Source organism: Stegastes partitus, unplaced genomic scaffold (genome assembly GCF_000690725.1).
Source record: "Stegastes partitus isolate 25-593 unplaced genomic scaffold, Stegastes_partitus-1.0.2 Scaffold2547, whole genome shotgun sequence".
Taxonomy (NCBI): domain Eukaryota; kingdom Metazoa; phylum Chordata; class Actinopteri; family Pomacentridae; genus Stegastes; species Stegastes partitus.
The window spans coordinates 21,652-35,729 of NW_007580278.1; the positions used below are offsets into that span (position 1 = coordinate 21,652).

General features: G+C 38.8%; 1 protein-coding gene across 6 annotated transcripts in view; it reads left to right on the forward strand.

Moving 5' to 3' along the window:
* Positions 1 to 10,761, forward strand: part of LOC103375318 (mucin-2-like) — a 25,255-nt gene extending 14,494 nt beyond the window's left edge. For 5 of the 6 annotated variants that reach the window (XM_008305552.1, XM_008305551.1, XM_008305553.1 and 2 more), the window contains exons 32-50: positions 1 to 409; positions 1,500 to 1,732; positions 2,311 to 2,482; positions 2,612 to 2,856; positions 2,973 to 3,156; positions 4,137 to 4,338; positions 4,434 to 4,612; positions 4,709 to 4,778; positions 5,422 to 5,561; positions 5,654 to 5,685; positions 5,775 to 5,943; positions 6,976 to 7,080; positions 7,188 to 7,228; positions 7,343 to 7,462; positions 8,159 to 8,254; positions 8,608 to 8,736; positions 9,109 to 9,148; positions 9,670 to 9,793; positions 9,926 to 10,761. In XM_008305552.1, the coding sequence (XP_008303774.1) occupies positions 1 to 409; positions 1,500 to 1,732; positions 2,311 to 2,482; positions 2,612 to 2,856; positions 2,973 to 3,156; positions 4,137 to 4,338; positions 4,434 to 4,612; positions 4,709 to 4,778; positions 5,422 to 5,561; positions 5,654 to 5,685; positions 5,775 to 5,943; positions 6,976 to 7,080; positions 7,188 to 7,228; positions 7,343 to 7,462; positions 8,159 to 8,254; positions 8,608 to 8,736; positions 9,109 to 9,148; positions 9,670 to 9,793; positions 9,926 to 10,103 (2,868 nt within the window). In that variant the 3' untranslated portion in view covers positions 10,104 to 10,761. The remainder of the gene's footprint in view (positions 410 to 1,499; positions 1,733 to 2,310; positions 2,483 to 2,611; positions 2,857 to 2,972; positions 3,157 to 4,136; positions 4,339 to 4,433; positions 4,613 to 4,708; positions 4,779 to 5,421; positions 5,562 to 5,653; positions 5,686 to 5,774; positions 5,944 to 6,975; positions 7,081 to 7,187; positions 7,229 to 7,342; positions 7,463 to 8,158; positions 8,255 to 8,607; positions 8,737 to 9,108; positions 9,149 to 9,669; positions 9,794 to 9,925) is intronic. The other variant, XM_008305556.1, reaches the window with a different exon arrangement.
* Positions 10,762 to 14,078: the final 3,317 nt, after the last annotated feature.

Consider the following 14,078-nt stretch of genomic DNA (forward strand, 5'->3'; position numbering starts at 1 on the left):
ATTGTCACAACAGCCCTTCAATCAACAACAGCAACAAAAAAACCCTCTGGAACTACAGCAGCAACAACCACGGGAGAAGCTGTCACAACAACCACAATAACAGAAAAACCCATTGTCACAACAACCCTTGAATTCACAACAGTCACAGAAAACCCCTCTGGAACAACAGAAGCAACAACAACCGCAGAAAAACCCATCACAACAAAGAGGGCATCGACGGAGAGGTCCACTGTAACCACTGAAAAGATCATCATAGCCACAACTACAAGAAAGTCTACAACCTCTCCAGCCACAACAGAAAAGCCCACTCTTGAAATTACTACTCCGTCATCGTCATCTCTTCAGTCTTCAGCAACAGGCAGAACAACTGTATGTTTCTGCATATTCAACGGCACAACTTCCTTTCCTGGTAAGCAATGCGCTGTTGTTGTCAGTTGTTGTCCATGTTGTCATTGCAACATTTTGGTCATATCTACAAGGGTTCTTCAAATAATTCTCAGCCTCACCCAGAAACAGGGAGTGTAACTCCCACTTTGGGGCATAACTTCTATTTTATAATGCCATATTTAACTGTCCACAAAAACTCAGATGTTTTTTTACCATTTCTTTTGGAAGAGAAAAAAGTTTCTAGTTGCTTCAGGATAATGTGCCCCTCCACACAGCACAGGTGGCACTTCTAGACTTCACAAAGTCAGATGGTACAAGGTCAGGTGAGTAAGGTGCATGGGGAACAGTTCAAAGCCACACTACTACTGCCACCTGTGCTGTGTAGACGGGCGCATTCCCTAACGCAACAACACACTAACTCGAAGCTTTTCTCTCCTTGGAAAGAAGTGATGACAAACATTTGAGTTTTTTGGACAGTGATATCACGCTTTATAGTATACAGTTATGCCCCCAAATGGGAATTTTGCCCTGTGTTTCTGGTTGAGGCCGAGAACTTTTTGAAGCACCTTTGTACACATGTCTTTACAACGCAACCTGGAACATCTGATCAGAATAGAAAAGGGCACCTAAAGTATAAGGTCCTCTCAGGTCCTATTTATACTGAGATATCATAATCTCCATTCTGAGGTGGCCTGCATTTAGGACCGAGGGCCAAACCTCACGCAAAATGTAGTATGCTAACAATCATATTCAGGGTTTATTCAGTTTTTAAAAAATGAGCTTTTGGTCCATATCTATGCAGTAGTGACTTACTAGTTGTCTTCCACAATGGAGGGATAAGTGACTGCAGGCAAATTTAGTCATTTCCAAGGTCCATGCCAGGCTTTTAATCCAATAAGTATAACAATTGGAATCCTACTTGTCCATTTGTAATGAATAATTTTGTTGAATAAAACATTATCTTACCATGGATTTCCTGTTTAAGTATTGTAAAAGCAAAAATGTGGTTAGACCTCACAAAAGCTGCATTATAACAACTGTAACTTGATTTGTCTTGTTGTCTCACATTGTTATTAATTTTGATCATGTGCCTTGGTTTTATACCCATGTAGGAGACTTAATCTACAACAAGACTGATGAAGCCGGCTGGTGTTTCACTGCGCATTGCAGTTTGACATGCAGTATTGAAAAGCAGTCAATGCCATGTTACGCTACTACTTCACCAACTCCTGCGATTACCACAACAAGTTCTGGCACTACAACAAGCATTGGTCAAAAAACAACCACTGGAAAAAGCACAGAGAAGCCTCCCACTGACTGCTCATATCTCAGCCCACCAAGAAAGGTATTTGTATTTAGATATATACTTTAATAAAATGAAAATAAAGAAAATTAAAAGAAATGCAGAAACATAAGAAAATACAGATACTGTCACTGTGTACTAGTACTTAATATTTGTATGAATGGCTTAAGTTTGTCTCTACTAGCTTGTTAGCCAGCTAACACAAGGTCGTTGATTCCTTTCGATAAAGCGTTTTCCATACTTCAAGTTGTCCTTCAAGTTGTGAGCAACAATGTCACAGTCAAGTGCAACAACACTCAATTCAACTGGCAATTACAGATTCATTTAAACTAGTAACTTCATGACATATAGCCTACACATTATTTGACTTATTTCCAACATAATTTATGTCCATCAGCTTACGTTGAAATGATGTTCAGCAGAGTTACACAAAGTTTATCCTAAAACTAATTCTTCAAACAGCTCAGGTGAAGTTTGTAACCCAAAAATACCTCATGAGAATCTAATACAAATCATATATGTATATGTTGTGAAATAGCATTCATGCACCTGGAGGTCTTAAATAAAATATTACTTTCACTTGTAATATATTGCTAAAAGTCCTGGTTTGTTCTTTACAGCATGGTGAGTCTTGGAGTGAGGACAAGTGCACCACAGAAACATGTGACAAAGGTAGAGTAATCAAAGAGCATGTCCCATGTAAAGTGGAACCCAAGCCTGTTTGTGAAAATGGAGAACCGCCTGTTCGGATTTATGATGAAACAGGCTGTTGTTTCCACTACGAATGCCAATGTAAGTTCAAATCAAAGCATTTTAAAGTATCACATTCAAGCAACATCTTTAAACTGCTACACATACAGGCCAAATAGACAATCTGTTTTTCTTTTGTGTAACAGTGTAATCTTGATCTAATATCTGCAGGTGTTTGCTCTGGATGGGGAGATCCTCATTTTGAGACATTTGATGGCAGATATTATAGCTTCCAGCACAACTGCACATACGTCCTGATCAAGGAGATCAAGCCCAAATACAATTTTACAGTTGTCACTGACAATGAAAACTGTGATGCTTCTGGAACTGTGACCTGCGTTAAAGCCTTGACTGTGTTTTACAAAAACTATGAAGTGATTCTTACACAGGAGAGAATACCGAAAACCGTAACCATGGTAAATATCACCTCATCAAATTGTTTTAACTTGTCTTAATATATTTAAATCATTTCCAAGGATGAAGACAACTAAGATGTTTTTCAGCTACTGTAAATAATGTTGTAACTGTTTAGGTGTTCATCAACGGCAAGCGAATACTCCCAAGCTACAAAAATAAAGACCTCATCGTCACAACTAAAGGAATTGAGGTGCATTTGGAAATCCCGGAAATTAAAGCATTTGTGATGTTCAAAGGGCTTTCTTTCTACGTTGAATTACCATTTTCTCTTTTCCACGACAACACCGAGGGACAGTGTGGTAAGCTGAGAATTGATTACCTGTTAAAATAATATGTTGAAACATGAATTGAGCTGCATGTTACGTTCATGACTTTAAAAATATGTGTACACCAATTAGCCACAACAGTATAAGCACTGACAGGTAAAGTGTAACATAGTTATTGTCATATGAATGCTGTACCCTCGAGTTAAACATTGTTACAGACCAAACACACCTATCCATGGAAACAGTAGTGCACAACACTAGCAGCCTACTCCAGCAGCAAAGGGTGTCATGCCACTCAACAAAAAATGCTCAGGAACAGCTTGAGGAACATAACAAAGTCCTCAAAGCTTTGACCCGGCCTCCAAGCTGGATGTATTACCAGATTGTAATCCGATCTAGCATTCATCGGAGGTGTCCCACCCTCAATCCAAAGTACCGAAAGGACCCGCCGCCAGTGTCCCGGTGCCAGACACACCCATCATGTCAAGGACCTCTGGGGGTGTCCTGTTGTGTCTGACACCGGGAACACTGGTAGGACACCCCCAGAGGAGCTTTGTCCATGACCCAGTGGTTCAGGGCTGCTTTGGGGACATGATACTATGTAATGTTATTGTTGTGGCTGATTGCTGGATTTAAACAGAAGGTGTGGCTATTCAATAATGAGACTAATGCAGTAATTTAGATTTATTTAGTGAAGTTTTAATTTATAAAAGAGCATGGTTCACACATGGGTGCTTTGGTTCTACTTACATGAGAGCAGTCTCTATTTATTAGCGACACCTCGCATATAAATGCTACATATACTGAGGAAGATTTCATGAAAAGAGGTCAATTTTCTAACCTCTAGAACACATTTTCTCTTTTACTTTCCAAATCGTGATGGCTATAACCTCCTTTTCTATCCATGTTTTATGCAAAAATATACCAGATGTACGTCGCTTTGGATAAAAAGCATCTGCTAAATGAAATTGTAGAATTGTGAAATCTTGAATTTTAATATTTCCTTTCACAAGGCACCTGTGACAACAACCAGGATAATGACTGCAGATTACGAAATGGCACGATTCATCAGTCATGCTATGAGATGGCACATGATTGGCAGATACACAATGCCACAAAGCCATATTGTGAAACTCCACCTCCTACAACCCCAACAACAGCACCGCCAACACAAACACCGTGCCAGTCTGAAATTTGTGAAATTTTGAAAAGCGCGTAAGGATTTACAAGATAAACATGAGCACAACATGTCAGTTCATTGTGCAGTATTGCTGGACTAATTTCCTTTCTTTTGTTTTGGACATTGTAAGGGTGTTTAAGGAATGCCACAAAGTAATTAATCCAAAATCGTTTTATGAGGGCTGCAAGTTTGATGCTTGCCACATGCCAAATTCCAACATAACTTGTTCCAGTCTGGAGGAATATGCCGCAAGGTGTGCTGAAAAATCTGTCTGTGTGGACTGGAGGAACGCCACAAAGGGACAATGTGGTAGGAGAGTGTTGTCTTTGTAGAAAGCAACCAGTTGTTTTTAAAGATGACAGTTTCTTTGCATTCTGATGGTAAACCCACTTTCTCTTTTTGTAGAGTTTAAATGTCCAGTAAATAAGGTTTACAAGCCCTGTGGGCAATTCGTTGAATCAACTTGCAATGAGAGGTAATCACTCAATTCTTTTTATACAATATCACAAATTCAGTATGTAATGTCAGTAGCTTGTATTTGATAAAAGTGAGCGTCTGCAGCTATGCTACTAACTCCAACAGTCCGCTTGAGTTGAGCTCAATGCAAACATTTGTATATTAGCATGCTCATTTGCACTCACATGTCAGCATGCTAACAGTAAACTAAACACAAAGTTCAGCTTAAGGTGATGTGAATCTACTTAGTTTTGCAGGGATTTGAACGAATTGAAAGTTTAATGTTGTAATGGCACTACATAGAAAGCTAAAGGGTTACCAAAGTAGTTCCAGTTAATCCTGAGGAGAATGTGACTGTCTATACCAACTGTCATGATATCCAATAGTTTAAGATGTTTCACTTAAAACTACAAATGTCAATTTCACTGGTGATAGAAAAAATATGTTATCAATGGGATTCATCACTTGGTAACCATGAATATCTTTACAAAATGTTGTTACAACCCATCAGACGGGTCCTGATATTTTTCAGCTGTGGTAGATTTTAGACTGAAGAGCACCTGAAGAGCAAGAACAAAGCCCATAAATGAGATATTTTGATGTGCAAGACTGGGTGTCTGTGTTGCATTGCACACATCATTTATCGAGTTATTCATATTTAGATACAATAAAAAGTACATGCAGCAGTGTCAAGGAGAAGAGGGTGACCAGAACAAGACTTGCGGTGGATTCACAGAAGGATGTTTCTGCCCAGAGGGAATGACTTTGTTCAGTCCAGATAACGACACTTGTGTCTCCTCCTGTAAGTCCTGTTGTCTAATTAGGTACAATCCTATGTGAATCTTTGTGAGTCTGTGACTACTCAGGTAAACTGCTTCTTTTTTATTGTTTCAGGTTGCATTGGATCTGATGGCGAGCCTAAACAGGTAGATGCTACGATACAATACAATACAAAACCTGCAACGGTTATATTTGCTGCTGGTATGACATTTCTTCTTTTCAATCCCTCAAACAGTTTGGAGAAATCTGGCAGAGTGACTGTCAGTACTGTACTTGTGATGAGGACACTCTGGGTAATCGGTGTCAGCCTGTCACATGCCCCACGCAAAAACCAATCACCTGTACCGAGGAAGGACAGGTGTTGGTGAACCGCACGGAGAACTGCTGCGAGAAACTGATATGTGGTGAGTGATTTCAGATACCATGCAATAAAATGTTTCACAGGAGCAGGTACGATGGGAATGGCAACTGATCTTTAAGTCCAATCGGTATTTAAACCTCTAAAAACTCATGTCTGCTCACCAAAATTCACATTTTTAAGTTTAGTGTCCCTAGGAATAATTTGTTTATGCCTTAACATGGCTTAGACGTAATTCAGCAGTGTTTGCGCATCTCTCTCTCCACACACCCCTCCCCACTCACTGCAGCTCAAGCACACCAGCTCATCTATGACTCTACTCAAACACTGTAAAACTACTCCACGCTACACAAAGGCAAATTGCAATATTGGAGTTATTCCAACCCTGTTAGTTAACCTGATTGTTTCCTTTGGTTTCTCATTTGCAGAGTTTAAACACATAGATCAGTTTAATCAGATGAAGTACTACTCTGCATCATGGGAAGTGTAGGATCCAGCATACCTGGAACTTGGCCCACGCTAGGGACTAAAAGCAGATATGTTGGCCTATGTTGCAACAGTTTCAAGTTTTTGGTTGATTTTTTGATTTGTAGGATTGAGTGTCCAACTATACAGAAGAAAAACACTCAGCTGGAGCAAACAAACAAACAAACAAAAAATGATATACAGAGAATTACATGGACTGCTGAAGCTTATAGGGAATCCAAATGTTTTGGATTGTTGGGTGTTTCTGTCTCTGCTTTTGTGAAGCGCTATGAGATGACTTGTTGTTGTAAATATGCACTATACAAATAAAATTGAATTGAAATTGAATGGCACTTATCCTGTGCCAAAGAGATATTACCATTATATGGGGGTCACTGCTGTATAATTCTAAGTTGAATACAGGCATAATCTGCAACATGTGACTCATTATGATGTTAAAAGACTGACAAGAGGATTTTATCACCTATACTAACCTATAGTCTATAGTAACCTACCTTCCAGAGGTGCCTGATTAATTCCAGTTACTACACATGACAATTTTTGGTTGTCTTGTTTTTTATTTTTATTTTTTCTCACAATGTTATACCAACAGAGTGCGATAAGAACAGCTGCTCACTGCAAAAACCAAAGTGCGACCTTGGATTTGAGTTGGAGATCCTCACCTCAAACAGTAGTTGCTGCCCTGTTCACCGCTGTGGTAAGCTCACATTTAAGTTTCATTTATTCATGGTATTTGTGTGTGAAAAGCTTCAAAATTGAACTCAGTTTTAATGCAATCACATTTGTAAACATTGTTTTATCTAGTACCCAAAGGTGTCTGTGTCTTTAACAACACTGAGTACAAGGTAAGGAATAACATACTGCATGTGTTTTATCAGGAGTATTCTTGCTTGTTAAATTGTCACTGTAAGTCTTTGTATGAAACTGGCTCAGCAGACTTTACATTATGTTGTACACAGCCTGGTGCGGATTTCTCAAAAAGCCCATGTGAACAATGCCACTGCACTGAAGCTCAGGATTCCAGCACGGAGCTGAATAAGTTTGAGTGTCATCAGATACAGTGTCCGAAGTGTCCTCAGGTACTACTGCATGGGAAATGCTTCCACTTATGTCAATATTTGTGATCGATGCAGTTACATCACTCCATCACATACTTCATTCTCAGAAATCTAAAAGACATGTGCAGATGGTCTTACAACAGCTGATGATGTATTGACTTTATGTCCAGATGAGGACAGGTTGGAAGATCAAAAATTTTGGAAACTGCAGCCTTAAATGCGAATATTCATTTTTGATGCTGGCGCAGAGAAAGTTAAATTTAAACAGTTATCCATGTCAGATCTACTAAGCAGTCAAACATGTTGGTGTCATTCACTTTGGTTGGAGACATCTAGTTGTTACATTTCTGCTGCAGTTAGAATATCACAGAGATTAATTAAACTTTATTTGTGTGGCTTATGCTGAAGAATCTGTGCACTGTTTTTACACTCTGTTTTACACTCCAGACTAACGTTGTGAAAATGTTTGTGGAAAATGATGCTGCTATAATATTTTTGAACAAAATATTGCATTTTGAACATCACAAACTTAGTTACATCTGTCTTTAATGTCAAAGCTTTGCATGTCTACCTAAATGTATGGTGGCAAGTGAGAAAAAAGTATCTTTAAAGGTACAAGTATTATATTAATATGACTACATGGTAATTACATACACATCTAATTAGCTGAGGTTGCAGACCATATTGATTTGTGCATTTATTTTTTTTTTAAAATAGGGCTTTGTGCGTGAAGTTCAACCCGATAAATGTTGCAGATGTGTACAGACACATTGTGTTTTGGATTCCGGCCTTCCAGCTCCTGTAATAATCAGTGTAAGTATAACATAACGGAAACATCTGCAGAATCTGTCTGTGAAGATTCTCAGTCATCCAGGTCATAGTTATTCTCGTAGATTAGTCGTAGCATCTGGGCTCACTTGAGTTCCTTGAAGACGTTTCACCTCTCATCCAAGAGGGTTCATCAGTTCTGACTGACTAGTTGGGAGTTCCAGATACTTCTATCCTTAGTGAGAGGTGAAATGTCTTCAAGGAACTCAAAACAAGTCCAGTTGCTACAGCTAATCTACGAGAATCTGCAGAATCTGTGTTTGTCTCCTGAATGTCAGGTTCACCTGAGTCCAGAGGGTATCTTTACTAACTGACCTCTACATCTACATCTCTGACAGCCCTCTCAGTCTTGGTCGCCACCAAATGACAATTGTACCCAGTATGACTGCCGGAAGGTGAACGATACTTTCACGACCTCTGTGAGCAAAACAACGTGTCAGGAATTTGTTCCAGAAAACTGTGTTCCAGTGAGTATAATCCAGCCATGAAAAAAAAAACAACAGAATATCACATTTTTACACTCAAAATGTGAATGTGACATGTGAATGACAGGAACTAAGGGTGAGTTTTTCATTTCTTCATTTTTAATCAACACAAACATCTTAAAGCAGTTTTGAATGTATTTAAAATATATAGAAGTTACGTACAAATAAACAGATCTGCAAATTGTCAATTCTGTGGTTAAATGAAAAATAACACATGCACTCAAACGTACAAAATACATAGTGCAATGGAAATTGGTTTGCAGTGTGTCTCCTCTTTTTAATACAGGTAAGTCATGGATGTGTATTAGTGTTGTCTTTCTGTATAATTTACAATATATTTCATATGTATTACAGGGAACTGAGAAGAGTGACATGAATGGTTGTTGCAAAACTTGTAAGTATAAATTGCTAAAGTTAATTCAGAGTATGCGATATTACATAATATTTTTTTAATATGACTATACGCGTCCATAAACCTCATCCACAACTTTTAAAAGTACATTTTATTTTTTATTATTCTATTTAAATAATTCAAATTAAATGTAAACTTTGATATTTGATAGATTTCTTTCACGTACAGATACTTTTCCCGTATTATTTCTCTGTTACTTGTAGTTTTTGTCTGGATGTGCAACAAATCCAGACCCAGAGAAGATGACTTCTTCCTCTTTTTTTTTTTTTTTTGTCAAAACACTGAAGAGAAACACATACAAATACTCATTCATGACAGAAATAGGGTTCATTTGGCAAACACCAGACAGTTTTGTACATGAACACAATAACCTGATTAAGTCACACAAGTCTGAATCCTCCCACATCCACCCATCCAGTAGTTCAGTGGTTCCATGAGCCACTAAAATGATTTGCCTGTAGTTGTGTTTTCCATGTAAAGAACTATTTATATGTCATTCACAGGTACTCCTCGAGGCAACTGTCAGCTGAAAAAGAAAACCACCTACCTGAAGACGAAGAACTGCAAGTCAGTTAAGCCGGTGGAACTCGGAGCCTGTGAGGGATCCTGTGGAGCGTCCTCGTCAATGTGAGAATTATGACAGTGTGGTTCAGTACAATCTGCTTACTCAGTCCTGCCAAAATCACCAATGAGACGGCTAATTTTTAAATGTCTATTTAACAGCCGTCTGACTCTGTCTGAACCTGTCTTTATCTGCAGGTACTCGGCAGACAGCAACGCTATGATGCATTCATGTTCCTGCTGTCAAGAAATGAAAGTCAGCAACAAGACGGTGGAGATGAAATGTTCCGATGACACCAGAAAGACGCACACCTACATTTCAGTGGACAAGTGCGGATGCGAAGTCGCTGAATGTGAAAAGCAAAGATTAGTGTAAAAACTACGAAAACCGACCACTGAGCTCGATTGAAGACAAATTCTGACCGATATGTTTTAGCAATTCCTCTTCAAGGCTATGAGACAATCAAAACTTAATATGTGAAAACCACTAAAGACACCTCTGTGTGCAGAAAGCCAACTAAGCTGAACCTTTAAAACACCAAAAGGGTTCTGGTCTGAACTTGTCTCTTTAGACTGGCTCCTCATACGTTCACAAAACGTTCTCATCCATTGTCTGGGAGGCTTCATGTCCCACCATCACGGCACATATTTGAGGGATGGTTTGTCTTTTACCTTTCGAAGAAGCAATCGATTTAAACGCTGTAGAATGTGGTGTTTCAGTCTTAAAGGGTCTTTTGTTCTCCTCCTCTTACTGTTAATGACAGACAGATATGGCTTCAGTTATATAGTACATTGTAGCAATACTCTGTCTTTTCTTTAGTTTGGAAATCAAGATTATAGAAAGCTAAAATACGACAAAATTAAAAGATGGATTGGATTTTTAAACTAGTATTAGCCATTATTAGTGATAGAAAATTATGTAACAAACCATTGAGCATTTAAACATGTTAAAGGATGTTCAAACTTTCTTTATCTAATATGTGGTGTTTCAAACTTCTTTCTTTATTGTCATTAAAACCCAGGTTTACTGATCATCCTGTGTTCATGGTTTTATTTATTTCCTGTGTGTTTTGTTACCTCGATTTGATAATTTTAATTAAATTAATTTGTTTTTAGCGCAGCTAAAAAAGAACAATGACTGTCCAACTTCTTATGAATAGAAATCATTTGTGTTGGTCAACAGTCCAAAAAGGGTCTGAGGGACATTGATTTTAAACATGAAAATCCTTGATTAATACATGTTTAATCCAAGGCATTACACCTCAGAGAGTCTTCATCAGGGTGTAGGGTACAGCGGAAACAGGAGTTGCATTTAAAATTCCATAATATGGAAATTCAGCCACTTGAAGAACCACAAATAAGACCTTAAAACTATTCTTTGTCTTTTTCACAAATTTGGGGGATGTAGTATCTAATAAGGAACACATTGGTTCAAGCATGGGCTGCAAGATGGCTCGGTGGGTAGCACTGTTGCCTTGCAGCAAGAAGGTCGCTGGTTTGTATACCAGTTGGCACACAATTTTTACGCATACCTTCTAAACATCAATTATGTTTAGAAAAATGCTTCCTATTTCCTCCCTACATTTCTGAGACATAAATGAACAGAGGGCTGCAAGGTGGCTTGGTGAGGACACCGGGAGTCAGGAAATGGGGTTTTGGGCTGTGTTTGTGCGATCCATCTCCTGCAGTTTTCCACCAGAGGGCATCCTGGAGAAACACTGTTGTGCTGTTGTGTTTCCACACACCTGTGATGCATCAGGCTCGTTACTCCCTGGATTTAAGGAGCTGGTTGCTGGTCACTCATTGCCTGAAAGTTAACCTATGTGGTAACATCAAGCCTCCTCCTGAGTTTTTCTTGTGTTACTTCCTGAGCCTCTGATTAATTGTATTTCTCCTTCTGCAAAGGTTTTTTTCTAGTGTACCCGCTCCTCAACAACAATTTTAAGTACTACCATCCTTTAGAACTTACACACAGTGGGATTACAGTAACTATAAAGCAGGAAACCAGTTAAATTTGATCAGAAATGTACAAAGTCATAAGGATTTGTTCTCTAAAGCATCTATTCCTCAAAGCCCTACCTGTTTCCCATGAGTGTACTCATTTAGCCTTCCAGTAGGTGGCACACTTTTGCTACAAAACAATAAGACAGAGGCGGGAACAACATTTACACACTTAATAATATTATACACATACTAATACTTAAATGTTCAGAACACTAGTGTTACCGCTCAGTATATTGTATAGAGATAAAGTCTCTGATCTGAGCTCTACTGCCACGGTCTTCTCACAAATAACTCAGTCACTCAGGAAACGTTTTTAGGTTTTATGTTAGATGAAGACAAGCCCTCACAACGACACCTGACCTATCCAATGCTCTGTTTCCTGCCTTATGGGGTGTCTAACCAGGGTGAGGCATCTGTAAGGGGTCCTTTCAAAACAGGCCTTTTGATGTTTAGAACCTGAATTTGGCTTTTCTGGGTTTAATTTCTTTATGAACTTGCTAGTACACAATTTTGCCAAAATCATATTTTTCACCACCTCTTTATAGCCACAGAGCAAATGGGATCTGTGTCTATGTTAAGCAAGACCATGAAGGAAGCTGTAGCGGTGCATGTGCACTAATAGGCCTATCCAAACACAGGCATAATCACACTATGAAAAAACAAAACTACCTAACAACCTTTTTTTTTATTTTTTTTAAAATTTCTAATCAAAGCATTCTCAATGTATAAACTACAGTGCTGGGTAAACATACAGTATAAAGGAGCAGCACGCTCACAGGTGATCTGTGTGGATAACAAAACAGTGGATTTTAACTCATTACTTTGATTTTAACGTTAAACCTAATGAATTTAGGCTGAGGTGCTAGGCTATGCTTGGAGCAGGAAGTAAATCCAGGGTTTAATTTTGGACACAGCTGCTTTGAGATCATCCCTGACTGTGAGGAATGATCTCTAAAACCCAGTGATATTCACACACCGCCCCTAATGAAGTTCCTCTTCGTTACACTGACATTTAGTTGTGTTCCATATTTGTTGATTTATTAGTTCAGGTAAATCATTTGGCAACCCCTCCTGCTGGTGTCTCGTTACTGCCCAGGGAACAGTTTGGTGAGCTGAGCCATTCTTTTACTCTTGTTTTTTAATTTAGGGACATTAATTTTTAAATGCCGCGTTCACTTTATCAAAGGTCTTTACACAGTCTGCACATCAGAAGTCTGTGTGGATTCAATTCTGGCTCCCTTTCATTGCTTTATACACAAAATGCATTGAGTGACCACATCTTTCAGATATTATTCAAACTCATCCACCACCGAACCTTTGTTTACTTGCACCCACATGTAGTAAAAAGCAGCACAATGCATTCTTTTTGTTAGAATGGAGTTAAAGCGAAATAAATAAAGATACTTAAAAGACAGTGCTGATGCATGTTTTAAAGCTTCATCTTTTTAGTGTCGTTTCAGGTCAGTGTGTAAAGAGAGGCAAAGTTGCTGATTGGAAGACCTTAATATGTGCATCAAGTGTTCTCAAATAACACTGCAGGCTTTGGAACATTACAGATAGAAGCTCCTCCAAGAGCAAACATGGCTTCGGACAACTCCTGAGTGTAGATGGCTGTATGATAAGGATGAATTTCTCAGTCACAGCAAGCAATGTGTTTATTCAAGGAGGATATATTTTGGTTCAAATTACCCTGAGAAACTTCTGAATAAAGACAGGACTGTGCAAGATGATGTCACTATTGATATAGCAATATTTAATTTTGATCACTTGTTGTCAATGCACAAACACACCGACATGACCATTCAAATAGTAGTGTACCAGAATACAACACAGGCTTTTATATAGAAATGGGACAAAAAGCCAAACAAGGAAATGATAAAATTCAAGAATAAATACTCTCTAATATATTTTCATACAGGGCTGCAAGGTGGCTCGGTGGTTAGCACTGTTGTCTTGCAGCAAGAAGGTCGCCGGTTCACATCCCAGTTGGCACACTGGGATCTTTCCACGTGGAGTTTGCATGTTCTCTCCAGGTTTTCCGGCTTCCTCCCACAAGGTCCAAGGTGTGAATGTGAGTGTGCTTGGTTGTCTGTCTCTAAGTGTAGCCCTGTGATAGACTGGCGACCTGTCCAGGGTGTCCCCTGTCTTCACCCTGAGTCACCCTGGGATAGACTCCAGCCCCCTGCGGCCCTAGTGAGGATTAACTGGTGTATAGATAATGGATGGATGGATGGATATTTTCATACATCACTGGTAAATAAAACTACTACAAAGACAGCATTTTGTCTTAACCTCTCTTATGTGTTTGACTGAACTCTATGTAACATTTAAATAGACTTTAAATAGC